The 25,843-nt window shown below is 42.1% G+C and overlaps 8 protein-coding genes across 14 annotated transcripts; 4 read left to right on the plus strand and 4 right to left on the minus strand.

The window, feature by feature from the left end:
* Window positions 1-388: 388 nt before the first annotated feature.
* On the minus strand, window positions 389-1,853 carry LOC116931355 (coagulation factor IX). Of its 2 annotated transcripts, none has more exons than XM_032938919.2 (6): window positions 1,730-1,853; window positions 1,515-1,671; window positions 1,298-1,445; window positions 1,126-1,236; window positions 922-1,054; window positions 389-857 (listed from the first exon to the last, which is right to left on the minus strand). In XM_032938919.2, the coding sequence occupies exons 1-6, from the start codon at window positions 1,776-1,778 to the stop codon at window positions 490-492; spliced, it is 966 nt and encodes a 321-aa protein (XP_032794810.2). In that variant the 5' UTR covers window positions 1,779-1,853; the 3' UTR covers window positions 389-489. The 2 variants fall into 2 exon arrangements, with proteins under 2 accessions (XP_032794810.2, XP_032794809.2); XM_032938918.2 differs by having other exon boundaries at window positions 389-860.
* Window positions 1,854-3,126: 1,273 nt separating this feature from the next.
* Window positions 3,127-4,870, minus strand: LOC116931360. Of its 2 annotated transcripts, XM_045179018.1 has the most exons (6): window positions 4,726-4,870; window positions 4,572-4,631; window positions 4,278-4,461; window positions 4,079-4,196; window positions 3,935-3,984; window positions 3,127-3,848 (listed from the first exon to the last, which is right to left on the minus strand). In XM_045179018.1, exons 3-6 carry the CDS (start codon window positions 4,287-4,289, stop codon window positions 3,291-3,293), a joined length of 738 nt encoding a protein of 245 aa, XP_045034953.1. In that variant the 5' UTR covers window positions 4,290-4,461; window positions 4,572-4,631; window positions 4,726-4,870; the 3' UTR covers window positions 3,127-3,290. The 2 variants fall into 2 exon arrangements, with proteins under 2 accessions (XP_045034953.1, XP_032794816.2); XM_032938925.2 differs by lacking the exon at window positions 4,572-4,631 and having other exon boundaries at window positions 4,726-4,865.
* A 58-nt stretch (window positions 4,871-4,928) lies between these two features.
* On the plus strand, window positions 4,929-5,807 carry LOC116931362 (2-iminobutanoate/2-iminopropanoate deaminase). The gene is made up of 5 exons (XM_032938927.2): window positions 4,929-5,109; window positions 5,169-5,329; window positions 5,405-5,473; window positions 5,540-5,595; window positions 5,654-5,807. The coding sequence occupies exons 1-5, from the start codon at window positions 5,042-5,044 to the stop codon at window positions 5,717-5,719; spliced, it is 420 nt and encodes a 139-aa protein (XP_032794818.1). The 5' UTR covers window positions 4,929-5,041; the 3' UTR covers window positions 5,720-5,807.
* On the minus strand, window positions 5,806-6,561 carry LOC116931361 (signal recognition particle 19 kDa protein). The gene is made up of 3 exons (XM_032938926.2): window positions 6,422-6,561; window positions 6,054-6,310; window positions 5,806-5,991 (listed from the first exon to the last, which is right to left on the minus strand). The coding sequence occupies exons 1-3, from the start codon at window positions 6,481-6,483 to the stop codon at window positions 5,858-5,860; spliced, it is 453 nt and encodes a 150-aa protein (XP_032794817.1). The 5' UTR covers window positions 6,484-6,561; the 3' UTR covers window positions 5,806-5,857.
* On the plus strand, window positions 6,517-8,094 carry LOC116931357 (CAAX prenyl protease 2). Its single transcript, XM_032938920.2, has 7 exons — window positions 6,517-6,647; window positions 6,755-6,925; window positions 6,985-7,087; window positions 7,158-7,302; window positions 7,363-7,530; window positions 7,589-7,657; window positions 7,724-8,094. Exons 2-7 carry the CDS (start codon window positions 6,828-6,830, stop codon window positions 7,975-7,977), a joined length of 837 nt encoding a protein of 278 aa, XP_032794811.2. The 5' UTR covers window positions 6,517-6,647; window positions 6,755-6,827; the 3' UTR covers window positions 7,978-8,094.
* Window positions 8,095-8,224: 130 nt separating this feature from the next.
* Window positions 8,225-11,484, plus strand: LOC116931353 (GATOR complex protein NPRL2). Of its 2 annotated transcripts, XM_045178977.1 has the most exons (10): window positions 8,225-8,357; window positions 8,464-8,677; window positions 8,737-8,854; window positions 8,931-9,179; window positions 9,236-9,372; window positions 9,445-9,542; window positions 9,611-9,741; window positions 9,833-9,875; window positions 9,953-10,079; window positions 10,205-11,484. In XM_045178977.1, exons 2-10 carry the CDS (start codon window positions 8,615-8,617, stop codon window positions 10,382-10,384), a joined length of 1,146 nt encoding a protein of 381 aa, XP_045034912.1. In that variant the 5' UTR covers window positions 8,225-8,357; window positions 8,464-8,614; the 3' UTR covers window positions 10,385-11,484. The 2 variants fall into 2 exon arrangements, with proteins under 2 accessions (XP_045034912.1, XP_032794807.1); XM_032938916.2 differs by having other exon boundaries at window positions 8,237-8,677.
* Window positions 11,485-17,135: 5,651 nt separating this feature from the next.
* On the plus strand, window positions 17,136-22,687 carry LOC116931352 (homeobox protein goosecoid). 4 transcript variants are annotated; one of them, XM_045178971.1, is made up of 6 exons: window positions 17,136-17,320; window positions 17,550-18,606; window positions 18,691-18,989; window positions 21,618-21,870; window positions 21,996-22,124; window positions 22,574-22,687. In XM_045178971.1, exons 2-6 carry the CDS (start codon window positions 17,763-17,765, stop codon window positions 22,657-22,659), a joined length of 1,611 nt encoding a protein of 536 aa, XP_045034906.1. In that variant the 5' UTR covers window positions 17,136-17,320; window positions 17,550-17,762; the 3' UTR covers window positions 22,660-22,687. The 4 variants fall into 4 exon arrangements, with proteins under 4 accessions (XP_045034906.1, XP_045034898.1, XP_032794805.2 ...); XM_045178963.1 differs by having other exon boundaries at window positions 17,560-18,606; XM_032938914.2 differs by having other exon boundaries at window positions 17,136-18,606.
* A 454-nt stretch (window positions 22,688-23,141) lies between these two features.
* LOC116931349 (protein-associating with the carboxyl-terminal domain of ezrin) lies at window positions 23,142-25,647 on the minus strand. Its single transcript, XM_032938907.2, is given in 9 exon segments — window positions 23,142-23,517; window positions 23,520-23,757; window positions 23,830-23,970; window positions 24,074-24,246; window positions 24,308-24,447; window positions 24,524-24,889; window positions 24,957-25,048; window positions 25,109-25,294; window positions 25,352-25,647. Coding segments are annotated over 9 exon segments (1,806 nt in total). The 5' UTR covers window positions 25,535-25,647; the 3' UTR covers window positions 23,142-23,230.
* Window positions 25,648-25,843: the final 196 nt, after the last annotated feature.

The following is a 25,843-nucleotide window of genomic DNA, read 5'->3' on the forward strand; positions in this document are numbered from 1 at the left end:
TCCTGTGATGTCTACTCACAGTCTGCATCAACTGTAGGTAAACAAATCGACAAGTAACGAGACTGTTTGTTGATATTCAACATTTGAAACGAGTTTGATGTAAACTTCTCGTGTCTACATCTCACCTTCACAATTGGCTTATTGAAATAAATGTGTACAGCATGAACTAATTTTTCTCTTGTGTCGAACGTATACGTGATCATCACGTCAGCATTCCAAATCTCTGTTATCTATATACTTTGTTTTTGAAATGCTGTTGTCACTTCCAACTGAGGTAAGACTGACATGTAGCTTCTATTACCTATAATATTCGAGAGAACGTTTCGTCCGATCGTGTTCAATGACGAGTTGCACCGTTCAAGACGTCCAAACAAATTGAATTGTTTCATTGCGTGGTATACGTGTTATATTCCCTTTTATATTATTATACAACATGAACATTCTTTTCAATTCATAATTTGCAATATAAATGTTGACATCACAACTAACTTAAATAGAATCCTGCTCCGTCCCAGCAGTTGTAACATCGGGTTCCGTCCCAGTTGTAACGGCCGGTTCCGTCTCAGCAGTTGTAACGGCCGGTTCGGTAACTGTCGTGACAACCGACTCTGCTGTTGTCACAGGATTTGTGTTGGTAATTCCAGGCTCCGGGGTAGTGACGGTGGTATTATCCAATTCCTGCTGGCCGGCTGTCTTCAGAAACCAGGAGTAGTAGACGGACAAGCGAGTGTACACGCTGGATTGATCCACAGAACAGCCTCTGTTCTTCGACATGACGCCCACCACCGTCGGTTTGCTGTTAATGTATTGGACCAAAGGCGATCCTTGGTCGTACTGGCACGGAGCACCAGCAGTGGCTGCTGTATCCAATCAAATTTCATTAGGATTTAATCCGATTTAGGTGTATAATTGTATAGCTACAGGTAGTAGTTGCGGCGTTTGTGCAAATCATGGTTGCCAATAGGAAGTCTGAGCCGGTGTAATCCCCGCAATCCATTTCATTTTGGATAGCTGTCGTGGCGTAGCGAAGTCTAATCGATTCAAATCCTCCTTCCTAATTAATTAAAATTTTTTTAAAATTCAGAACTTGCTAATTTTGGTTATGTTGATGAGTGACCCATATACCTGATAGGCACCCCATCCCATGATTATGGCCTCTGGGTTCGTCAAATCAACTTCGTTGTAGTTGATGAAGTAAACTCCATCGGGAGTGACGTAACTGATATTATTCGTCAACTATACATAACAACATTTTGGAATGAAACGCAGTGAGTCGAAGGAGGAAGTGTTGACATACCTGAAGAAGGGCGAGGTCGTGGAGCTGATTGGTGGCATCGTATTCGCTGAAAGGAACAATTCGATAAACTGGGTGGATTTCTTCATGAGGATCAGGTGTGGTGAAATCCAGCTGTCCCGTAATCACTTTCAGGTTACTCGCAATTTTTCTAAACATCGTGATAACAAACAAGGGGATTTAAAATCGGTATGTGACTTATATATATGAACAGTCTTACCCGACGATGCACGACGCTGTCGTGACGACCCATTTCTCGCTGTAAATGAAGCCACTGCAGAAATGTCGATTGTTTTCAGTCAATGAAATGATGTACGGAAATTGCCCAGGTGAGGCGATCCCACCGCCTATGATGCGTTCATCGTAAGTCGGTGCTCCTGGTTATAGAAAGGGTCATTAACGATTCTAAGACAAATGATTGCAAGAAGTCAATACCTGCACTAAGGTAAAGGATGGAGAAAAGGTAGGCAATGGTCAATTTCATTGTTCTTGAAGGAAGTGAACTCGATTGAATGATGTCCTTTTAAAAACGTGGGTTTCCTATTTATGACATTGTCTTGGGTCTTATCACAGCAATTAACTTCGATGGTGCGACCTTTCAAGATCGATAACAGAACGAAAAGAGGAGTCACGCGCTTTTCGAAATGACGCAACAGTTTGACGTCAAGTCTTACAGAATAATTCAGTAAATGGGACATTTCGTGATCCCAGCGTAACACTCTGTTTAAACAAACACAGAAATTAGTTTGCGGTGTTTTATATAGGCCTACCTGTGATTGGGTCCATCAAATTCAATGCTTGTATATATTTCAAAACTGCGCAAGATGTAAACACCCTGTTTGTTCTCCAATAACATTAGGGTTCTCACGTATATTTATGTGAGGACACATGACTACAGTATCGGTTCCATATCTATAGACTTATGCAATGCAATGATGTTTATCCAACTAAATGTTTTCAACCGTTTTCAACAGTTTCACACGTATTTACATTCTGGGTTTGAGTGTAATCTAACGAATAGTTTCGAAAACAATCACTACTTCATTAATTTACAATAATTTAACTCAATTCGCATTTCTTTTCCGCTCTATGAGCATTATGTTTCTTTCTTCCGGATGAACCATAATTGCAAGAAAGTGCAATCCATGGCGTATAGTTCAACAAAATAATGCGGTATAACCTTTTCTGCATGTACCGGTTTTATACCGGATATGCAAATCACTATTAATTGCTAAAGAAAATATTAACAAAAAACAACGTCTGCCAACTTACGCAAGAGTATAAAGGGCAATCGTATCACCAAAACCCAAAGATCCCAAAGATCATTTGTGTACAACGCGTCGTACTAGTCAAGCATATATCGGATATGTGCGCTATGATTTAATCACATAATTATCAGACTATCATTTGACATGGCTGATTAGTGCCCTAGTGGACTTTTACTCCTTGTCACTTGATGAACACCACGTAGTCAACGTCATTTTGAAAATCGGGAATTGTAAATTATTCATAAGTAGGGCACCGCATCTCTGAAATATTCAAAACACCTTCTTTTATAGAAGGTATGATATACTTATGTATTTTTCTATTGATTACGCAGCAGTTATTGAAATACGCATACGTGGCATTTGAATCAATGCTTTTCGTTTGCGACTAAAAACTAATGTGTCACGGTTTGATTTTGATTGAGATCTCGTATGTCATTCGCGCATAACGATATTAGTTTTGTTGATGACGTGCAAGATCAATATGTCCAAACATTGCTATCAGCAGATATACCGGTGTATAATGCCCCCGCGTGCTACTATTTAGATTAAGGTTGTCTGCTGTGATAAGGAAATGAAACGTTTACTTTGCTTTTGTAATGCCAACGTAACTGTTTGACTTGACTCCATCACATATCACCAATACACTCGTGGAGGGCCAAATAGCAAATGAACGATCACGATTGGTATATAGTAATACCTCGAATTATATTCAATGTCCTTGAAAATGTTTAAGTTTTCTTGATGATGAAGCCTCTGTAAGAAGTGATACCGTAATACCACTGCGTGATTTTGTCGGTAGCTAAACTTTGTTCGTTTTCTTCATCACCGTCAACTTCAATTTGCACTCGAACCTTATCGTTAGCCTCCAATGGCAACGTCATTTCAACATTTCGAAGAAGCCAGTTTTGATCTTCCTCCGGTTGGCCATCTTTCGTTGTTATTACCGTATGCAAAACGCCCTTTTCTTCGGGATTCGTAGGCAAAATAACGGTCCCGTTACGATAGAACTTGACCAACAGATTTGAATATGGGCCCTCCAATGGCTTTTCAACTGTCAGCGAGAAATAATAATTGCCTTTGACCGGGGTAGTAAAACGCAGATCGTTCGGTTCCATAACGGCTCCGTTGTTCAATAAAACAAAGTCACTAGGAATGACAGAAATTCGGGTGACATTCATTGTTTTCATTGGTTCGACTTTGTAGAAATGGAAAGCTGCTTGAACTCCATCATCTGGCGAAGGCAATGGGAGAAGGCTCTCTTTCTGGCGTAGGAAAGTCGTCAGCAGCTTTACATTTGGGCGTGAATATGTCATAAAAGGCATACACATAAATGTGAAATTATCTCTAATGGTGTTGCATAATTTGTTGTTACCTCCTTCTGTTTTTCTATCGTTTTTATGGTTTCCTCATTAACGTCCTTGCCTTCACAGAAGAACGAAACATCCGCAATAAATTACAAAAAGAAATGAATTTAATTAAATAAATTTGCAAATTAATACGCTACTATTTACCTTACCTAAATAGAATTTTACCAAGCGCTCTTTGCCGATCTCCACTTCAAGTACCTTTGGCATTGGCCGGCTGATAACTTGGGCGAATGCCGTCCAACTTCCCAGCATACACATCAACCATATCTGAAATGAGATTAAAACAGAGATTCTCAATGTAACAGATTAATTAGCAATAAAAAAAAACAAAAAAAAACAACGTCCTACCACATAGCACATTCTTTTTCCGCTTAGAGATGGTTATATGGGTTCGTGTTATGAATCCTAATGGAGTTGCAAATTCGGGAATTGTTGTAGATGTACTATACTCCGGACTTTGCGAACCTATGGTAAGGTTAGGTAGCCTTGTCACGGAAAACGACAATGGTGGCCGTTGCGTCTTAGCCAGTAGCTGATTGCCAGGTATACCGAATGACGTGATATTGAAAATCGGTCAATTTACATCATATACGCTATTCAAATATCTGCTGGAGATCAGATTTCATTCATAGCACAACTTACAGCACAACAAAGCTGTTGCAAGTTTCAAAACACACCACGATATACGTATCAGGCCATCCACTGGACGGGGTACGCAGTGAGAAAAAAAGAAAGCGGCCATCAGGAATTTTTGATCTCTCCTCCTTCAATCCCGACGAACTCACGAATTCCCTACCTCGAAAATTTGCAGTTTCTTGGAATTTTAGGAAAAGAGGGAAAAACAACCACTCAATTAAGATGGAATTGTGTCAATTTGTGCCCAGCAACACCGAAAATGAAAACAAATGGAAAACATTAACGGACCCTTCCTCCTGAAATTCGTTCAAGATCGTGAGCGTCGCCTTCGCCATCTGATGTGAAAAGTCGTAACAATAAGGTCATTTGCGATCTTGGCAGAATACCCGTCGGGAAACACGTAGCCTTTTCTCTAAAGAATCTCTTTCGATTGATAACATAGTTTGTTTTCTTCATTCTAAGTTTCAAACTCGATCATGTCGAACACCATTTTACGTCGCATTATTCACTCATCGTTTGCTCCAGCAGCCATCGGTCCTTATAGGTAATATTTCTTGAGCACTGTCTATAAAATTTGCTTATCTTACATTGCCATCAAAATAGTCAAGCTGTTCTAGTGGACAAAACATTATACATCTCTGGACAGCTAGGACTTGATGCCCAAACCGGGTCATTAGTTCCTGGAGGGGTTGAGGCTGAAGCAAAGAAAGCCTTGGATAATATGGGCCATATTCTAGAGGCAGCTGGAATTTCTTATAAAAATGGTAACAAAAGTTTGTGGTATAGAAAGCATAATTTTTCATAATCATTTCCATACTTCTGGGTTTCAATATGTTTAGTGGTTAAGACTACCGTATTGCTTGCAGACATTAATGACTTTGGCAAAGTAAATGAAATTTATCGCCAATGTAAGTTGTTACCCATACTTATAAATCTTATAGCATAAATGGTTTATTGAAATCTGTTCTATTTAGATTTTACAGAAAATTTTCCTGCTCGTGCTGCCTACCAGGTTGCTGCTTTGCCTAGGGTATATAATTGAAATTTTTATCCATTTAGATCCAGTTAAAAAGCAATTTTTAAAATAGGCTGGAAGAGTTGAAATTGAAGCTGTTGCTGTTGTTGGGGTAGTAGAAGACATGGCTAAACTGTAAGAAGTTTTAAGTTTGCTAGGATTTTACTATTACTGTTAAAATATTTTTGTTCACACAGAGAACTAAAAATAGAAAAGCTCAAACAGTTTATAATGTAATTTCATTTATTTTCATCTTTTCTTGTACATAATTGTCCAATTAACGTCTTCCTCCTTTGCCTTTCTTCTTACCACCACCACCCTGGTTGGCTGCTTGTCCTTCTCCACTTGACTTGAAGACTCTGCTTTTTAAATGGGGAATTTTCTCTCCAATGTATAAAAACAATGAATCTCCTATTGTAATATTTCATGTCAGTCATGTTAGCCTCTTTCTAAATTCATACTGTTCATCTTACTAGTGGGAAATGTTGGATTGACAGGTGATCCATCCTCATTTTTCAGCTGGACCCTAACTCTTCCACGCATTTCCTCTTCCTTGCTTGACTCCCTTGAGTAGAACTTTGGTTCAATTCCTACCTTGAAATTAGCGGCTTGTAAGACATCACTTATTTCAGTACAAGTAGGTCGCTCAACAGCACGGGATTTAGGAACTCGGCGACCAGCTACTCTAGTCTTATTGCTGTCGATGTATGCAGGGTAGATGCAAATCCATCTGTCAAAGAAAACACCAAGAAAGAAACAAACTGAAGGATGATGAAAACAGAACACTTGTCAAGCTTAACTTGACACAAAGTCTTAGCCAAATTTCATGGACTTGATTTACCTTTCAGGATCACTAGGTTTCTTATTTGGGTTGAAAGAAGTTCTTGTGAAAGTGGCAGCCATTTTTCGAAGTCAACATCAGCACACTGGGTGACGTGAACAAGTAAACAGACGACTTTAAAAAGTTTCAGGTGTTTTACCCACCTGCCCCTAGATGGCTTGTTAGTTTTTAAAGCAGACGAACATCAATTTCTTATCGTTCAACAACTGACAAACCGCGAACACGGGTAATGTTGCCTTAGTTCAGTTTCTCATTCGATACACAACTATAAGCATTCTAATATTATTTTTCTGTTTATTATTTATATATTAATCTCCCCATAAAATTCTGTAGTCGACTGCGCAGTTGAAATCGCTCATGATGATCAAACCTTGATTGCTTAACAGCGACCATAATCAGCACAGTCATGGATGAGAGCTGTTCTAAAACAGCAAATTTGTCCTGCTTTATACTTTCTTCTGTCTATGTTGGAAGCCTCTATGTTTGGAAGTCAACTGAAGATAGGTATTGCTTTAATTGACACCAGAAATCATCTCTATGCATATTGTTTTTAATCCTCTTAGAAATCACCCCAAAACTGTGATCCGGAGGTTTATCAGTGCATTCTGCATGTTGTTTGTGGCCCCAGCCATTGTTTACATCACATTAAAATATATGAACCCTAAGGTGAATGAAGGTTTTTTCTACATTTTCAAAACTTTAAACTTTAATAATTTATGATTCTTTAAAATTTTAGGAATCAATTGATCTTTTAAGTTTATTGGGTTTAAGATATAGTGGCTTATTGTCAGCCATCTCACTACCAGTGCTTTTGACATCTATCCTCTTTTTAGGCCCAATCACCATCACATTTTTTGATGGGTCATGGAAAGATATGTTCAGTGAGTTTAATTTTACAATGTAGGTGAGTGGGATAAATAAAATTATTGCTTTGGTTACAGGTGCAGAATGTTGGAAGACTAACCTGCAAGATATATTATGGATTCGCAATCAAATTGTCGCCCCGATCTCGGAAGAATTTACATTTCGAGCATGCATGCTTCCCCAGCTGCTCAAATGCTATTTAACTTCACAAGCCGTTCTAGTCAGCCCATTGTTTTTTGGAGTTGGTAAGGTGGTAAAGAAATTTGTGTGTATTAATGGTGGTTAAAGGCTTTTATATTTTAGGGCATTTCCACCACATGATCGAGCGTTGGCGACAGGGTATGCCATTGTTGCAGTCTCTACTTGTCTCATGTAAATAATAAGAGAACTGGACGTTATTTTAAGGGGAGTCCATATAACGTGCCTCTATCGCTTTAGGTTTTCAGTTTGCCTACACTACCCTCTTCGGAATGTATGCGGCTTTTTTATTTATTCGCACGAATCATGTCGTGGCGCCTTGCGTGGCGCATGCGTTCTGTAACGTGATGGGTTTTCCCGATTTTGGTGAGATTGGTCGGCAAACAGGTTGGAAAAGGATCATATTGGCTTCAGCATTCGTTGCCGGTCTTGTTGGGTGGTACCTCTTACTTTGGCCTTTGACTGAACCTACTCTCTATTATAATAACCCATGAGAACGCATACGTGATGCTAGCGAAAGTCGTGTTACAACAAACTAAACACTACCATAAAACGGTGCTTCAGCAGTGGTAATGAAAAGCGTGGAAATAAACTTGCTTCTGTGTCACGAACTTATTTTTAAGCGCATCTAGTATCTTTTATGACTGTTAAAGAAAGCCGAAATTGCACGTTCAAATATACTTTGAGAAGCCAATGTTGCTTTTGAGAAAGATAAGAGGCTCCTCGCAAGGTGGCACTGCTGGTGTTGTTTTCATTTGCATATTTTGGAGATTCTGAAAGCACCGTGCCGACTGCGGTCGTTTTATCACAGTTCAACGATTGTTCTTCGTGATAAATCAGCAATCTTCCACTACAGACTTTCGAAATTTCATTGGTTGGTCAAAGTTAAATGAATTCATTTGTAGAAGATGTTCCAGTAGAACACTTATTACGTGAAAATACCACCGCTCAAGTAAAGAAGACGATGCATGGTTTTTCAGATGGTACATGAGAAAAAGGAAGTAGCCAAGCTGGTCGTCACCCACGTTTTCTTTCAACGATCATTATTTCAGAAATTCCGTTCTGTGTTTCTGTAACCTAAATATTCGTGTAATGTAATCCAAGAATCATATTGGCTACATAAAAAGAAAAATGATCAAAGCCATATTTTTTTCCGAGTTTCATCCAACCCTGGGACCTAAAATAAGCTATCAGGTACTTTGTGTTTCTAACCATTTTAATTAAATTTTTTAAAAACACTTGTTGTGATCTAGGTGCCAGAAGATTATGTTTCTAAGGAAATATTTGATGCAGTTAGCGTTTATATCATTCCTAAAGAGCAACTAGATAGTTGTATCATTACAGTGAATGTGTTGGGGCACAAGATAACAGGTAAGATGTGTGCAATTTGCTTGTTCAATGCTTCATATTTAGATTTCTAGCTTAACTCTTTTTTTCACTTTTGTAGGATATCCTGTGCGCATATCAGATGAGAAGTATCCACGCAACTTTTTGATTTTCAATCTGTGTTTTGTGTGCGATTCTGATGCCAGAACCGTACAATTTGAGCTAGTTGTTAGGAAGTTAGCTGAGCATTTGGTGACTCTGGAAGTGGAACAAAACTTTCTGTCCACTGAATCTAACAGAGCATTGTTGCCCAAAATTTTAGGCCAAATTCTCAGTGATCTCAATTATTGTGGGTTATGCACAGTCACAGGTAAATCAAGATGATTTATTTTGATTTTAATTTACTCAGCATTTTTTAAAAATTAGTTGGGACGTCAACGTTACACCTTAAAGTAATCCAAGTAGCCGCCGAGCCCCCTCCCGTATTTGACCACCACGTCCCTGTGTTCACGTCGGAGTTTTCTCCGCTAAAGCAAGACTATTGGGACCTGACTACAAAACAGGTGTTTATTTCATAGAACAATGGATCTTTGACAATATCTTTACGCATACAACTGGTTTTGGGACAAGAGTAGGTATTGCCGTACATCGATGGACGCATTCACGTTGCTAGAGTAGCAATCGAGGCCGACGTAGACATCGGTTTGGTCAAGGCCTGTATTCAGAATCTCTTGTAAGCAAATTTATTGTATTGATCCCTGTGTTAAAGATCTCCTTTATTGACTTTCTTTTCGTTTTTAGATACTATGGTGTCGTCCAACTCATTCCCATTTTCCAGTACAGCAACATGTACGCTGCCACGCCAAAGCTCCGAGAGCTTCCCATGAATTCAGACTTGAGCAGAGAGTGCATCACTTTTGTTGCCAAATCTGGTAAAAAACTGACTCACTTGTTGTTGTTTTTTTAAAATTATCTTATCATCTTCTACATTGAAACTTATCAATCCTTATTTTACTGCTCTAGATAGACACCCGCCTTCATTTCGAGATGTTTTCCAAATGTACTGGTGAGTTGATTTCTTTTGCGTTTCCAAAATTCATACGCAAACTGATCTAATGAAACCTTTACGTTCTTTCGTAACAGTGGGATGACTTACGGTACTACCATCAGAGATCTGTGTCTGCGCTTCAATCCGCACGCATTGCGCATCGACGAGCACCGACTAGTCCAGTTCGGCGTCCTGCAAGGCATCATTCGTCGGATTTGCAAGGTTAGTCAGTGCGTTCCTCTCTTTCATTCTTTTCTTTTTCTGCGACTCCCTATCGAGTAACACGTTCCCGTTGAACTGTCTCCCTTTTTTCTTTCTCGCCCATTTTTTTTTTTTGAATGAGTCAGTATCCGGTGTACAAACCGGAGACGCAACGGGGATCGCACAAGAAACAAATGACCTCTTTGCATCGGCTCTGCACCGGAGTGGCCTCTTACGACGAGATTTGCTGTCGAACGGGCATGTCCTACCACGAATTGGACGAAAAAATTGAAGCCGATGCCGACATATGCGTCCTCTGGAAGTGAAACGTGTTAACGCCCCCCTTCTCTTTCCCTCTTTTAATTCAATCATCCTATCCACCCTAGCCCATCGATTTTCGTTTCACCAAACAAAATCAAAACCAAAAAAAAACAATTTTTTAGCGACTCGTTAATTCCAAAACGAACAGTTCAACGTTCCCGAACTGAACTCCCTTCATTTTATTTCATTTTTAAATTTCTTTCTTTGCAATCGGATGCCTCTTTTATTGCGCAACACAAGACCTAAGTCAGTCGTTGGCCATCGTCACGTTTAAATAGGCAAATGTCGAAACTTACGGGAACAAGTTTCAACGTTTCTTCCCGACCGTTTCTCGCAATTGTGAAAACAAGGATCGAGGTTTAGAGAGGCAACGATCCATTGGAATTTCCTCTTCCTCCCGTAGCGAAAAGGTGAGGGGCACTCACGCAGGCGAGTAGTATTTCCAGACAGCCGTAGAACCGACGAGGTCCCAGTAAATCTGTCCGCTAAGTTTTGACAATCTTTGTTGGCCGTTAAAATGTGCTCGTCGGGCTTTGAAATGGGAACACGAGAAAAAACACACACTACAAAAGATGGGGCTACGCATTCTCTTTGTCCCTATTGGCCGTCTGCCAAAAATTCCGCTCCTCTTGAAAAAGAAAAAGAGAGAGACCCTAATAAGATTTACACGCATCAACATGGCGCGATGGTAGAAACAGAGAGAAATATTACAAGCAACAAAAAAAGATAAAAGCCTCTCCCACTGTTTGAAACGTAGCTCCGCACGCAACAGCGTCCATCCTCTTGGCATCCGAGAGGCTTCCGTTCGTGAGAGAACCGCGTTTAGTCTCCCCCCCCCTTTTTTCTTGCGCTCTTAAACAAGCAGACAAGAGGTTTATGCTGATAAGGAGTCGACAAGCTTGTCGACAAGTGTTATGTCGACAAACCGACACGGCGGTCACCCCCCACCCACTTGGGCCTATCTCAATGGCCGTACGAAACACTTTCTGCCACTATACGTGTATGAATATGTTTTTGTTTTTTTTTTGTATTTTAAAGAAGAATTAATATGCCATTTTATGTCTGACGTCTGGCACAATAAAGTGGAACGCTATATTGTACCATATCCGGGTTTATTTTGATGTGTGTGTGTGTGCGCTAATCTCGTTAATTAAAGAAGAAAAAAAATGGTTGGATTTTTTCGGATTTTAAAAAAAGCCTGGCACGGTGTTGAGTTACTGGCGCTTCCTGCGTGAACATAAGACGGCGTGATTTTGTTGGGTGCAACCCATTGCAGGGCGATTAAATGTCGATCGGTTTCCCTTGCCGAAACAGATTAACCCTATCCCAACCCGTAGATGTATGCACATCGTTTTGAATCGGCTATCCTGTTGTCGTCGTCTCTATGACAAGCCCGGGAAATGGCCGATTAAATGCGGCTGTTTTTAGCGTTGGCAATCAAAGACGTTCGTTAACATGCCATTTCTAGTCTGCATATTGCAGACTAGACTCTCTCCCTTGTTTCTTTTTCTTTTTTTCTATTTCATTCGTCATCTTGGATTACATTTCTCTCTACTTGTTGGCCAGTCTTCATCATCGATCATTGACTGGCCATGCGGAACCGTCCGTCGATTCTTCCGAGGCGGAAAAGTCGGGGACGGCCGCATCACCAGCACGAGTCTTGCGGTGGAAGCAGTTGAGGGAAGGGGGGGAAATCTGGTTTAAAGAGTCGTCACACAGACTAGAGGGGGTGCTAATTTGAGAGCTTGATGGACGACATTTCTCTTATTTTTTTTCCCCTCCTTAAACATCTCTCTCTCTCTCTCTCCGAGTTATTTGCCTTTTTCCTCCCTCTCTTGTCGTTTTTGACTGTCGAGACGAGCCGTACACGCACAAAGACAAACTCCCTTTTTTCTTCTTTTTTTTGTGTGTGTGTATGTTCCATCTCATTACGTAGGCGTAACCCGTTCGGAAAAAAAAATCGAAGTTCTTCTTTCTTGATCGTTTTTTTTTTTTTCTTTTTCTAACTGCACCCTCCGTTTCAGCAACTCTGGGCCCTGGGCAGGTCATCAATTCTCTTTGGCCGTGGTTCCACATAGTCGCCGTTAGTAAATGTAGACATAACCCCTGAGCGCGCAGTTTGCGTTAGCTACGGTTACACGGGGTGGCTGGGTGGGGGGGGTTTACAAACACATATGGAGTCGAGTTGTTTCGAATGGCTATAGAGAAACGAGACAAGAGAGAAAGAAACGAGAAATGGAGACAAGCAGATTGCGTATCCTCTTCTATACTTTGTGTTTCGTGCACCAAAAACGCACGTCTCCATTTTCCATCGCCTTTTCATTTGATTTTTTATTTGTTTGTTGCCCGGATATGACCTGTCGCGCCCGCCGGCTTTTGCACGGCCATTTGCTTTCTGAAACTCGCTCACTATAAGCAACACAATCTATAGACACAAAGAGTCAGCGCTATTCAGTCCGCTTCCGAGAAACGGGAAAAGAATTAGAAAATCGTCTCTTCTTCTTTTTCTTTTTTTGATTGATGGATGAAACTCTTCCATCGCCAGGCAATTTGTTCAATAGCCCGAGGCAAACATCGTTCGTATTATATTCACGCCAAAAGAAAAAAAAGGAAGAAAACAAGATGGCGTGTCGGAACGAAAGTCCTGTAGGCCTGTGACATCACAACGACGGGGTTTTCACGCAACCAAGCCGTTTAGAACGTCAAACTCTGGGAACGTTCATTCATTGTGAATTGACAGCCGAAGGCAATGATTGGTTTGAAAGGAACAAGAAAACAAAAGCGATACGAGTCGCATCTTTGGGATGGATGTACTTGAACGTATTGCGGGCGACAGATGAAACCCAACATTGAACACCTCAGCAAGAAGAAGTGTTGCGATGGTGGATGATGGTCGTGCTGCGTACACAATAAGTCGATGCTTGTTGAAAGAGGAGCCCTTACTGGCTGCTGCTGGATGAGTCATAACGGAGATCCGATGAAACGCACAGACAGCAAACGGAGGCAAAAGTCATCGACACTCGCATTCAGCCGCACGACGTGTTCCATGGCGACGGCCAGACCGCGCAACCGCCTGTCTTAATCACTTAATTCAATCATCATCATCATCGCTGTATCCCTCCCTCAACGATACCGAAGAAACAAAGACGGCCATTTAAAAAGAACAACAGCCATTTGCATAGACAAACACGTCAAGACAAGTTGAACGTCCGGGTGTCCGATTTTCACCGTTTTTTCATTTCTTTTTTGTTTTCAGAACGGACTGACGTTGCCTAATTTCTATATGATGTTATAGCAGAAGCAACGATGATACTTGTTGACAGCTCGGCCAACAAGTTGATGTCCAATCATCACTTCTTTGACTTAACCAGACTTGACTGAAACAGCCAACGCCGGAAAGGCTTTGCTTTGCTCATTGGAGTGACAACGATGATCTAATAACGCAAGAACCCACGGATTGTGTCATCCGCAAAATGGGCAGCAAGGCGAATATTCAAGGGAAATTTGCATACGAGTTGACCGGAATCGAATGCGACATCCCTTTCCCCCCTTTTCGTTCGTTGACGCCATCACGGAATTCCCCCGTCGGAAATAATAATAAGAATTTGAAAAAAAAGGGGGGAGGGGGGTTGCATAATAACATGCAACCAAATCAAAAGGGAAGGATGTGAAACTAGAAAAAAAAGGGAAGGAAGAGGGGGAGGAAATGTTTGAACGACGACAAGTCCCTCAGCCATACGAAATGATTTACTTTTAAAGGCCTAAAAAAAAAAAAGAAAAGACTAACGCATACTTCCGCAATGGATGCGCAACATACACGTCCTGTACAACACACACACACCCGCACTTTCAAAACTTGGTGAGTTGCTCTTTTTTCTTTTTCTTTACACTCCCCTAACGAAGCATCAGGAATTCGAAATCGTTCGAAGGCCTATTTAGAGGTAAACGAAACGTCTTTTGATGTTCGTTTGTTTTTTTCCGGCTACTGTTGTTGTATGTATGGCGCCAGGAGACATCGGAACGTATAGGCCTAACTATCAGCTGTTTCTACTTTTGTTTTGCAGTACAATAACATCTCGTAGTATTTGGTGACAGCCTCAAGTCTTGACGTTCATGAGGATCGAGTTAAACAAAACTTTTAAAAAAAAAAGATACACAGAAATAACCCAGGAAAACAGACCCGCATTGGATGACGTTATGCCGATAGAAACATGAAATGTTGTTGACACAAAAAAAAAAATAGAGCACTTGAGTCAGATCGATGCACCTCATCCATGGCATTTCTATCGTGGCTGGCCAAAGCAAAAAAAAAGAAAAAGGGGGGAGAGACGAGTTTGACACGCCCAACAAAACATTTCAAATGTAGTAGATATGCATCATATACAAAAGAATAGAGAAAAAGAGAGAGAGAGAGAAGGGTATATAGACGGTTTGTGACAGCTGACACTGTGGTCCAGCCTTTGGAGGCGGCGAGTGTCGGCTCTGTCTGTAGAAAAAGGTCAGCGCACCCACCAGCCGGCCCGTCAGCCAAAGCAACGTTGCTGGTGGACGGTCCTCTGATATTACAGAGGCGGTGACCTCATCCTAATGTATATTTTAAATATACACCGTATTTTTCGCGACTTTTGTCGCTAACGTAATGACTAGATGTAACATGGGCCTCATCTTTGATTGAGGGCGAATTGAACAGAAGACGCTGAATGACACAGCGAAAATAATCAATCGAAGTGGGCCGATCATTTGAAATATGGAAACGATGGCAGCACTATCTGTCTGCACATCTTACCGTTGTGAAAGAAAAAAACACATCACGGGATTCGTGTTGCCTTGCCATTTAATACGTCGCCGTGTAGAACCGTCTAACCTCCTGATAACCCCCCCCCTCCTTTTTTTTTTTTTAAATATATGGAAGGGCAATAAAAATTAATAGAGACGTCGGCGCAATTTGATACAAAATCATAATCCGTTTTTCTTTTGTTTTTTTTTTTCCCTCCCCCCTTTCAATCAAATAGCCTTCCGCATACTAAAAACTGGTGTGGAGGCTGTTACTCAACGGATTTCAGCGGTTCTAATATCAATCTGCATAATAACGCTTTCAGTTGTTTTCAAAGAAGAGGCATTCGAAAAACACAGTCCGTGTTATTTCATACGCCTCGCCCTTACAGCGGTGTAGTAAAAAAACCAAACAAAATTGTAGCGCGTCATCAACGATTTGAAAGTGACGCAATGGCCAACAGTAAAAATGCGAGGTGATACGGTTTCATTTTTCATAGCCTCGATGACACCGCTCTTCATCCAAAACAAGCAGAAAACAACGAGCCAATAACAACCTTTTTTTTTTTCTTTGCTGACGCTCCATCGTCAAAGGATCCATTACTACCCCCAGTCTACGTGCGACACGGATTTCGAATAGTTGCCTCTACTTTTTGTTTTTGAAATGCAACAAGTCATAGCTTAGAGCTTAAAAACGTAGGCCGATAACACAATACGCTTTTTTTTTTTCCCCTTCAAACTTTGCTCATTTTCGATGGTGATGGCGGCCTGATGGTTTGAACGTATCCCGTTTCAAGGGTCCAGGCGTCTCACTGGCGACTTGCACCGGGGGTCTTTTTTTTTTTTTTTAAATTCTATTTGATTTTTTTTGAAAAAATACATCCCAGTAAATAGTTTCATCTCATATTAACTGACCCCCCCTTTATTTTTTTGTTTCAAATTATTGTGTCTGTCTTAAAGAGATGGGACTCGTTAATTTTAAATGGCAGATAATTGAATAAATAGGGTCGCGTGCACTGGCGCAGTGATGGGCCAATTTGAATCATCCGCATTTAACACTTGTGGCCTCTTTCTCATTAGACTAATGCGCATAATCAATAGATGCGAACACGTTGAAAAACTATTGATCAACAAATAATTAACAAGTTGATTATTCGTTTACTTCGTTTACTCTCCTCCTCCCTTTTCATCTTTTTGTTTTTTTCTTTTTAATGAGGCATGTCGCATTTGAAAGCTCTCGACGCTTCTTTAATTGAGTCTGACGATTATTTATAAGCTGTTGATCTGAACATTTGGCCTGCCGTTTGGTGGGGTGAGGGCATCTCTTGGGTCTGCGGTGGGTCGTGCGGGAGGCCGCGGATGACGGTACGCAAGACGGATATGGTGACTGAGTTGGACTAATGAGCAGGGAAGGCCAAGAACTTTTACTTTGATTGTCTTAATAGACGTTCGGTCTATTATGTTGTTACGGTACAGCACAAAAAACAAACAAAACAAGCCGGGGAGGGAGGGGGGGAGGCTTGTATAAGAGCGCAGGAATGCGACGGCGTTCCGTCACGGCGCGTCGCGTTTGATGGAACAGGCCAGCTCATACCTTATGTATTTCTGAGCAAAAAAAATGAAAAGAGGAGCTCGTGACGGCCAGGCCATCCAGCGAAATTCAGCCGCAGGATATCGGGAAGAGGAGGGCGCACAGCGAGCAGATGCAAACGTTTGCCAATAAACGTAAGACGGCCATCATAGCCAACGCCACGCAAGTATAGTTTAAATCAATTTGAATCATGTCATTTTTCTTTTTGTTTTTGTTTTTCGCAATGTTCAACTGGAGGTCCGACCTATCGTCCATTCGTGCAGATTTAACAAAGCGCTAATGTGAGTGTCTCGTTCTTAGCATTGACACCCTCCTGTTTTTTTTGGTTTTTTCCAAAACGTTTATGGAACGGAGATATCTTAAATGCATATTTATCTTTATTTTGGTATTGTTTTAAATTTTTTTCTCGGTGCCTTCATCACTCTGCCTGCATCCTCGTAAGTGATGACGACGTCTTTTCAAGGGGGAAAAAAGAGAAAAATGTACTCCCCGGTGCGGCCCCAGCATTGCGGGAATCGGGACTGGAGCGCCCTGCACGTCGTTATGTCACAACCAATCAGAGCGCCCTTCATCAATGGTACGTAGAAAAATAAAAAAGGCAAACCCCAAAACAAAACAAAACATCATTTTATTCTTTTCTTTTCTATTCTTAAGTTGTAATCCCAACATGGCTCCGGTGTAGTGTGCATACATAAATATCTAGTCTTAAACTAAATTCTTACACACACACACACTATTTGATTTAATGTAATTTTTTTCAGCTACAATATTCGAATAGAAGAGATTGAAATGATATTATTTTTGAGGGGGGCAAAGGGGCTTGTCTGATTGGTCGGAGCTCCATTGGCGCTGTTCGAGCTGATCGCAGCGAAAGGAGGAGGAGCCTGGAAAAAAAGGGCTCAGCATCGCCTAGGAGAAGAAGAAGAAGAAGAAGGAGGAGAAGAACTATAGCCGTGCCACTCTATTCGACTGGCATTCAGTAGTTTGATAGACACTTGAAGTGTCGGGTCGCAACGGTCATGGCTTCCTACACATTGCGCATCAACCAGGGAGGGACGGTCCAGCATCATCACCACCACGGTAGTGGCCAAGTCATCGGTGGATCGGCAGGGAATTATTTGAATGCGAGTGGTCACCATCTCGGCCCATCATCGAATTGCGGTTCAGGCACAGCCGATCTCTTGGCCGTCAACACCTACCTGGAACGATTCTCCAGCGGTGGCAGCAGCACCCCCGCCGTGGCCTATCAACCGGACGTGACGGTGATGGCCAGTGACAAGTTTAGCAATTTCTACATCAACAATAATAATAACAACAACAGCAACTCGGCTAGCAGTTATCAGAGAATAACGCCGTCGATGGAGAGTCAGCAACAACAACAACAACAACAACAAAGTGATTATTTCTTGCCGTATCTTGGCGGATCGCAACAGCAGCAGATGACCTCCCTGCAACACCAACAGATCCACCAACAGCACCAACAGCATCAAGAACAACAACATCAGCAACAACAATCGTTGCTGGCGCAGGATCAGCAATGGCCAGTGATGCCTTACGACAATTGCGCAGCGGCCGCGGCGGCTGCGGCGGCCGCCGCCGCCGCCGCCGACACGCTCAAAAGGTTCTCCGTGACGCGCCTCATTCAACACCATCATCACCATCATCATCAGATGGAATCGCCTTCGTTAACAGGAGGTGCTAGATCATCTGCCGTGGGGTCCGGTGGTGACCCGTTGATTCCCGCCGTCGGTGTGGCCCTTCCTTCCGCCCACCAATCGCCCACACCGGTCCAAGCGCACGGACTGATCGCCTCCGTCAGGGACGATTCGGAGACATCATCGCACGCCACCGATAAAAGCGACGGTATGTCTGCTTGCATTAAACTTGAAAAAAATTAAAAACAAATACAAAAATGTATTTGACGTTTCATTTTGGTTGAAAATGCAGACGAATCAGAAGCCGGCGGCGATCCTGCCAATAAGAACTGCGCTAAGAAAAGGAGCAGCTCGTCATCGTCTTCACCTTCATCGCCGTTGATGTCCCACCACCATCGTCACCATCCACATCACTCGATGTCGAGCGTGTCGTCGAGTGGCGGCAGCAAAAAACCGCGTCGCAATCGGACGACGTTCACCAGCGCCCAACTGTCGGCGTTGGAGAAGGTCTTCGAGCGGACGCACTATCCGGACGCGTTTGTCCGTGAAGATTTGGCCAAGCGGGTCAGCCTGAGCGAAGCCAGAGTTCAAGTACGTTTGTTTTTGCTTGTTTTCTTTTTTTCTTTTGTCTGTTATTATTATTACGACGAGTTGCCATGTGCGGATGTCAAGAGCCGCCAGTGTAAACGACCACAAGGGCGCCGATGTACACACACGAAAACGACGTCCTTCATTCAATTCCGCACCCAAGTTGTCCGTGAAAGAAAACGCAGAAACAATTCTTCCATTTATTTTCCGCTCTATTTCAGCTCTTTCCTTTACTGTCACAACCTCCCCCAGAAGAAGAAGAGGGGAGTAAAATAACATTTGATAAATGGATGATGAGAAAACAGAGGGGGAAAAAAAGGAATTTACATTTTTTGTTTCGTATTTTTGCTCGGGAATTTTTCGGCCAAAGTGAAGTGACAACTGTTGGCTGGCTATGCTTAATGAAGCCAAGACAAATGTTGTTTCCCTTTTATTTTAACTTAACAGTTCACTCTCGATCTTATTTGCCCTTCCCCCTCTTTTTTTTCCTTACGTCCGCCTCTCTAACGTGCCGGCATCGTTTTTCTAAAATTTTCTTTATCTCTCCTTATTTTTTTTCTTTTCTGTCTTCCGTTTGCCCGGTGTTGTTTCAAACGAAAAGACAAGAGAAATGAATAAAATAACAAAAATGGTCGTCGGTCGGATTGAGTGGGGGGAGGTCATTGAGGACGTTTATTCAAAAAGCCTCGCAAAGATTGAAGTCGAGATTCTCTTGTTTTACAGTTTCTTTTTCAAATCGGTGTCGCTTGATATTTGCATACGATAGCCATTGAGAAATTGAATCGAAGCTTCTATTTGCAGATTCGTGTTAAAACTGCGGAAATGCAAAACAACACCCCCGTTTCATTTTGGGATGTCCAACAATATCAACGACGGTCGCTCCAATTTTTTGTTTGTTAATCTCGCACATCTCTCTGCTCCCCTTCCCTCTCGGAAAAATGTATTGCTAAATGAATCGCAACGAAAAGAAAAAAAAAATTTTGGAATTGGCACTCGGGCACGGCAGTTTATAGTCGCAATTTGATCGTCACTCGATCCAAATTTGATTTGGCATCAGTTACAAGAGAACGTTCTGTTGATTCTTTCCCGTTTCGGTGTGTTTCATCTCGATTACGTTTGTCTACGTGATTTTGATTTTTTATTTGATTTTTTCTTTCTTCCCCCATCTTCATAAAAAGATGGACCGGCTAGTTGGTTTTTTAATCGGTTAGGGATCAAAAGGTTTAAAAAAAAAGAAAAAGAAAAAATCCCGCACCCGATCTCAGTTTTCTCGGACGATTTGCGCACCGTCAGCAATAAACCGCTGCGCGTATTAGAAATGCGACTCTCTTTGCACCCGCCAGTTTTTTTTTTAAAGCTATGGCGATGCTTAAACGAAAATAGAAAAAAAAAAAATATTCATGAATTCATTTTTCCTTTATTTTTGGATTGATTTAAAAATTGTGACGACATTTTGGGAAGCGCATAAATAGTCGTCGATGATCAATGAGCTCATTTCAATTCTGATTCTGCCGCGCAGAATTTGTGTTTCGTAATTCGACTTGTTTCTTGTATTTCGCTCTTATTTTTGTTGTTGCGATATTTTAGATTTTCGTTTTGTTTTTTGTTTTTTTCAATAAGAAAATGCCAATAGGTCAACGGGATCAGACGCGGGTGGCGCTCATCAATCTCCTTCAATGCTAAATAGCTTCATTATCGCGCTGAATGTAATCTATCCTTTTTATACTCGGCCACCGCCTCGTGCGTCAATGGCGTTTTCAATCATTTGCATGTCCAATTTTTTTTTTTTGTTTTCGCCAATCACCTCTCAAGGTTAGAAAGCAATCGAAATTCGAATTTCTTGAATGTTTTTCATTTGCGTTCATGGTTACACGTGCGTTCATTTGATTGCAAATTGATTGCAGACTTTATGGGGGGGGGGGGCAATGGATAGCATAACGTTTGACAAGGTCAAAGGTTTAATATGTAAATCAAATTAGATAGACGCGCACACGGTTTCCTTTAGCCGACCAAATCGAGAGCTCAAAGTCTCGACTGTACGCTCGGCCATTTGCATACGAGCAGTCCAGTCCGGCGCCGCCAGGATATAGGCAGACGACTTTGTCGTCTTTATTCTTTTTCTTTCATGTTTGAATTCTTTCTTCTTCTTCTTCTTTTTCTTTTTGTGTATGTCTGTGGGAGGAGAAAGGAAGGAATTGTACGTCCCGCCTATCTTTTCTTCGGTAACTGACGCACCCCCCCCAGCAGTTGAACAGTAGACATGGGGGGGGGGAGAGTGAGGCTAAGGATAGTTTTCTTACTTCTTCCGACAAACGACGGCATTCCGCCCATCCGGCCACCCACACCCCTAGCGAGAACTGGCCTTTTCATTCTGTGCTTTGCTCTCTTTCCTCTGCTGCTGCTGGCGCACCGTCGTCGGCTGACACGCACCCATCAACTGTCTCCTCCAATTAGGGCCATTCACTTGGCCGATATATTTAGAGTGAGACGGTGCCATGGGAAAAGATGCAGAGACGGAAACAATTGCCGTGCGCTTCTGCAAACGTTTCGGTTTCATTTGTCTTGATGTGGAGAGGGAGGCAAACGAATTCAATGAGAAACGATGAATTATATAAATGCCGTGATTTGCAGGTGTGGTTTCAAAATCGGCGCGCTAAATTCAGACGTAACGAACGATCGCTCCAATCGCCGTCGGCCACGAACGTGACAACGTCGCCCGTCCAGCGGGTTGCAACCACAGCTTCATCGTCCTCTTCGTCGTTCTCCACCTCGTCAATGACGTCGCCGCCCGTCAACGGCGCCAAATCTCCGTCGGACTTGACCGCGTCCGACCAGGCGTCTTTCGCAGCCCGCACGGCCCCTACCGTCCCGTCGCCCAGCAGCTGTACGTACATTTTAACTGACGCCATTAGAGGCTTTTGTTGATCCAATCAAATTGCTCCCTCCTTCAATTTGAAACGAAAGAAAAAACAATCGCGAGGGTTCTCTATGTTTCTTTGTTGCTTTTAGTCGATGGACTGTACGCGGTAGGCAGCTGGAAGAGCAGCAGTGCAGCCCTGACGGCCCACTCTTCGTCGTCCGCCAGCAGCGCCTTACCATCGAGTCACCACGCCGCCGCTTTGGCTCTCATGCAGTCGGGTAAGTCTCTCCTTTCTTTTTGGTTGAAATCCTTATTCGTTTCATTCCTAACTCGCATCCCCCCCCATTTCTTCGCTAATTGATGGTGATATGCAAAAGAGCATAGTGGCATCCGTGCTCTTCATCCGCACACAAAATTTTTTTTTTTTGAATTTGATTTACATGTTCTCCTCCTTCACGTCACTCTCTTTGCCCATGTGCGACGACTTCACGCTCTTCCATTTTTTTTGTCCCCCCCATCTTTCAAAGCCGCTACGACGGCGGTTCCTCTTGTGCCTTTGACTTGATGTGCGCCCAACAGGTGCCGAATTAGTTTTCCCTCCTGTTTAAAATTCCCAGGCTACTCAAGTCATTCATAAAGTCGTAGTTAGATCCATCACCAATCCCGATGCTACCATTTTTTTGTTTATTTTTTTAAAAGTAATTGTGCTGTCTTTCTATTTGGCCAGCAGGTTTCTCTTCGATGTACCCGAACCCGATGCCAAGCTGCAATTACGGATTGGCGTCGCTTCGCTACTCGGGCGGAATCAACTAGACCTCCTACAGTTATAAGTCAAAACAAAGAAAAGAATGAAACAAGATCGATAAACAAAACAAAACAAAAAAAATACGACGTTATGCATTATAGATATACTGTTGCTGTATTGACGGATATATTTTTTTTTTGTTTGATTTTATTCCCCCCCCCCCCTACACCCACCTCCGCCAAATTTGACCCTAATTTTTTTTTCTTTATTATTATAACATTGTTGATAATTCTTTGGCCTTGGCACACACAACGACATGATGAAAACAAATCCTTTCATTTTTGTTTGTTTTTCAAATCATGTCATTCTCTTGTCTCGTGTGTGTTTCTTTTTTTTTTATTATTATTATTATTATTACAAAATTGGCATATACAAAATACACTACATCATGCGCGTCGTCGTGATTGCTGGAATGACTAGACACAGGTGTCGATGTGATATAAGAAAGCAGTTCAAAACTGATGGAGAAAAAAAAAAAAAAAAAAAAAAACAGATTTTCTAATCTTTAATCTCTTTCTCTTTTACCTTTGCCCAATACATTTGAAATCGCCACCCCTCTTTTTAATTTTTCTTTTTTTTTTAGTCATCCCAATTCCAGCCATCAACTTCGTCTTTTTCCTCTTGCGATTGGACGTTGAAATCCAATCCATTGGATCCGGTTGACACGGCCATCGGTTCGTCGGCCGGAGCGAAAATGGCCGGAGTGGACGTGATGGTCGGTTCCATGTCGGCGAAATAATCAATCTCGTCTTCGCGCGATTTGATTTGGATTTCTAGGGCCGACAAGTCGCTCACCAGCGGCTTCTTCGTCGTCACTCTTGCCGGACTCTGCAGCTCTTGTTTCTTTCCAGGGAAAGAAGAAGCCGAGGTTGAATCGGGATTGGATTCGATCCTTGTTCTCTATCGTCTTCACAAACTTCTTCTCCTTCAGCTTCCCAATCGGACCAGTGCTCATCTGAGTCCGTTTTTTCTAGCAGAGAATGCACCCCGTCTTCCCCGCCGTCAGGTTCGTGACGTTCGGGTAGCGTCCGAACGTGCACCACGGCGTTGGGACTCGATTTCTTCCTGACCATTTCCAGGACTTTGGCTGGTCGGATTTCACTTTCCTGGAGAGAGAGTAAAACAAACAACGGCTGATCATTTTCATACGTCCACGTGTGCTTAGCTTTGCCTATTACCTTGGGCATTCCATTGGTGAAAAGTTTGAGTCTCGTACCACCGATAACGGTGGACCCGCCGAGAATGGGAACAAGGCAAGCCAAAGCTTTCAACGTGGCCGCCACCACCGTGTCGTCCGTGTCTTTGATGCCTAAAAGCAACTGCCAGCCAAATAAGATAGGGAGGATTATGTATGCACGATGTGGAAGGCCAGTAACAGAGGGGGATCGTATGACGCGCGATATGAATGAGCTACTCGTATACCTCCGGAAGGATATTATGAACGAGATGGTCTGGTTCCATCAGACCGACAAAGTGTGGGAAGTAGTGAAGCAGGACCAGCCTAATCTGAGCGTCTCTCACAGGGAAGATGCGCGACACCACTGGCAGGACGAACAGCCGGTAGTTGGAGGCGTCAAATAACCCTTGCGTCGAATCTGTAAAAGGGTTCGATGTTATCGAACGGTTTCATTGTTCCATCGTGCCTGGCAATCTCACCTGTTCTGGGGATCAACAGATGAGGTAGAAGGTGTTGCTGAGCGGCCACGCTAAGCACTACTAAGCGGCTAAGTAGAGAGCTGGCCAATTTGCAGCCGACTACGCTTTCTGACATTGAGTACAGTAGCGTCGGTAAGTCCCTTCAAAAGAAAAATACAAAATGTCAAAACAAAACAAAAAATACGAATAAATCATATCAACTTTTGCTCGTTTTACCTGAAAAATTCGTCCTTTTCTTTTTGGGACTTGATGGAAATTTGAGCTAGAAATTCTTGGGCATGCAAAAGAGGCTGGTCGAAAAATTTATGCCTCGAAAGAACTGAGGCAGTTGGACGAGATTGTGGCGTGACACTTTGCATCTGCTTATTGGCTAAATCACGGAAGACATCGGCGTCGGTAACGCCAGATTCCACGCATTTGCTTATGGTCTCTTTAACAAGTTGTCCGAATGCGAAGATATCTCTTGACGAAACGTTGCCACCACCGGGAAATTTAGTTTTCTTTTCATCTTCCGGGGCGATGGCCTTTTCATATCGAAAAGATCGAATCTGATCTAGAAAGCCTTCAGTCACTTCGGCAAAACTATGGAATATTAATTGGTTGTATTATTAATTGGCTTTTTTTAGCTTCTGTTAGCCAATCATCATACCTGCAAGCAAGATCAAAATAGCCCAATTTCCAATCTCCTCCTGTGGTGACGAATATTGCATCTTTGCAAAGGTTGTTATGCACAATATTAGCCTGCTCACAGAAGTGTTTTTGTTTATTATTATTTAAAGCCAAGTCAATCAGAGACAGTACCTTGGAATGTATGAAATCAAGAGCTGAGACAATATTCTGAAGCCCACAGCATATTTCCAGCTCAGTTTGCTGTGGCAGGACTTGGCTCAAAGGTGTAACATACTCAACAAATAGATGGACAGTTTCACCTGCTATACATGAATTCAAGTACTTGAGGATTGACGGATGTCTCAACGTTTTCAATCTCTGTTTCAAAGGAGAGGCTCAATAGAAAATTCATTTGATAAAGAAAATTTAGCGAACCTCGACCGCACGTTGGAATTCCTTGCTAAGTTGGCCGTAACTTTTTAATTTTCCTGTAAAAACGGACACTGTTTCACTATCTGAATTCTTTCTCGTGGCTGAATGCAATGTCCAAGGTCCTAATTGGGCATAATGTGCATCGTCAACCTGATACTCAGATAAAACACTTGAATCGTTCCCCATACTAACTGTCTCATTAAAACTAACGCAAGGGAAGGTGACTTAAACTATTATTTCACGAAGTGCTACACAAACACAAATCACCTGTCAGTTCTATCGGATTTTGGCGCAACGACATCTAGTGGCCATCGTACAAATTTTTGAAATTGTTGTTTCGTCTGCTTTATTGTGAAAATTGTGCCGGTTGCTAAAAAAGGGTGCTTAAAAGTCAAAACTCAAAGCATGCTTAAAGCAACTTTACATGGTTAGTTACGACAAAGCTACAATCATGTATAATGATGCATACATTGTCGAGTGATTCGGTATATTTTG

The sequence above is a fragment of the Daphnia magna genome, linkage group LG1, assembly GCF_020631705.1.
Source record: "Daphnia magna isolate NIES linkage group LG1, ASM2063170v1.1, whole genome shotgun sequence".
In the NCBI taxonomy this organism is placed as follows: Eukaryota; Metazoa; Arthropoda; class Branchiopoda; order Diplostraca; family Daphniidae; genus Daphnia; species Daphnia magna.

Bases quoted from the DNA above. Each gene is read 5' to 3' on its own strand.
- LOC116931355 (XM_032938918.2), bottom strand. From the start codon at position 1,778: ATGAAATTGACCATTGCCTACCTTTTCTCCATCCTTTACCTTAGTGCA. The intron at 1,672-1,729 runs GTATTGACTTCT...TTCTATAACCAG, and splicing joins CATCCTTTACCTTAGTGCAG to GAGCACCGACTTACGATGAA. The intron at 1,446-1,514 runs GTAAGACTGTTC...CACGATGTTTAG, and splicing joins ACAGCGTCGTGCATCGTCGG to AAAAATTGCGAGTAACCTGA.
- LOC116931360 (XM_045179018.1), bottom strand. The intron at 3,985-4,078 runs GTAAGGTAAATA...TCTTCTGTGAAG, and splicing joins CTTGGTAAAATTCTATTTAG to GCAAGGACGTTAATGAGGAA. The intron at 3,849-3,934 runs GTAACAACAAAT...CCAAATGTAAAG, and splicing joins CGATAGAAAAACAGAAGGAG to CTGCTGACGACTTTCCTACG.
- LOC116931362 (XM_032938927.2), top strand. From the start codon at position 5,042: ATGTCGAACACCATTTTACGTCGCATTATTCACTCATCGTTTGCTCCA. The intron at 5,110-5,168 runs GTAATATTTCTT...CCATCAAAATAG, and splicing joins GCAGCCATCGGTCCTTATAG to TCAAGCTGTTCTAGTGGACA. The intron at 5,474-5,539 runs GTAAGTTGTTAC...TGTTCTATTTAG, and splicing joins AAATGAAATTTATCGCCAAT to ATTTTACAGAAAATTTTCCT.
- LOC116931361 (XM_032938926.2), bottom strand. From the start codon at position 6,483: ATGGCTGCCACTTTCACAAGAACTTCTTTCAACCCAAATAAGAAACCT. The intron at 6,311-6,421 runs GTAAATCAAGTC...TTTCTTTGACAG, and splicing joins AAACCTAGTGATCCTGAAAG to ATGGATTTGCATCTACCCTG. The intron at 5,992-6,053 runs GTAAGATGAACA...ATATTACAATAG, and splicing joins CAATCCAACATTTCCCACTA to GAGATTCATTGTTTTTATAC.
- LOC116931357 (XM_032938920.2), top strand. From the start codon at position 6,828: ATGGATGAGAGCTGTTCTAAAACAGCAAATTTGTCCTGCTTTATACTT. The intron at 7,531-7,588 runs GTAAGGTGGTAA...TTTATATTTTAG, and splicing joins CCCATTGTTTTTTGGAGTTG to GGCATTTCCACCACATGATC. The intron at 7,658-7,723 runs GTAAATAATAAG...CTATCGCTTTAG, and splicing joins GCAGTCTCTACTTGTCTCAT to GTTTTCAGTTTGCCTACACT.
- LOC116931353 (XM_045178977.1), top strand. From the start codon at position 8,615: ATGATCAAAGCCATATTTTTTTCCGAGTTTCATCCAACCCTGGGACCT. The intron at 8,678-8,736 runs GTACTTTGTGTT...GTTGTGATCTAG, and splicing joins GACCTAAAATAAGCTATCAG to GTGCCAGAAGATTATGTTTC. The intron at 9,180-9,235 runs GTAAATCAAGAT...TTTAAAAATTAG, and splicing joins TGGGTTATGCACAGTCACAG to TTGGGACGTCAACGTTACAC.
- LOC116931352 (XM_032938914.2), top strand. From the start codon at position 17,763: ATGGCTTCCTACACATTGCGCATCAACCAGGGAGGGACGGTCCAGCAT. The intron at 18,607-18,690 runs GTATGTCTGCTT...TTGAAAATGCAG, and splicing joins CGCCACCGATAAAAGCGACG to ACGAATCAGAAGCCGGCGGC. The intron at 18,990-21,617 runs GTACGTTTGTTT...CGTGATTTGCAG, and splicing joins TGAGCGAAGCCAGAGTTCAA to GTGTGGTTTCAAAATCGGCG.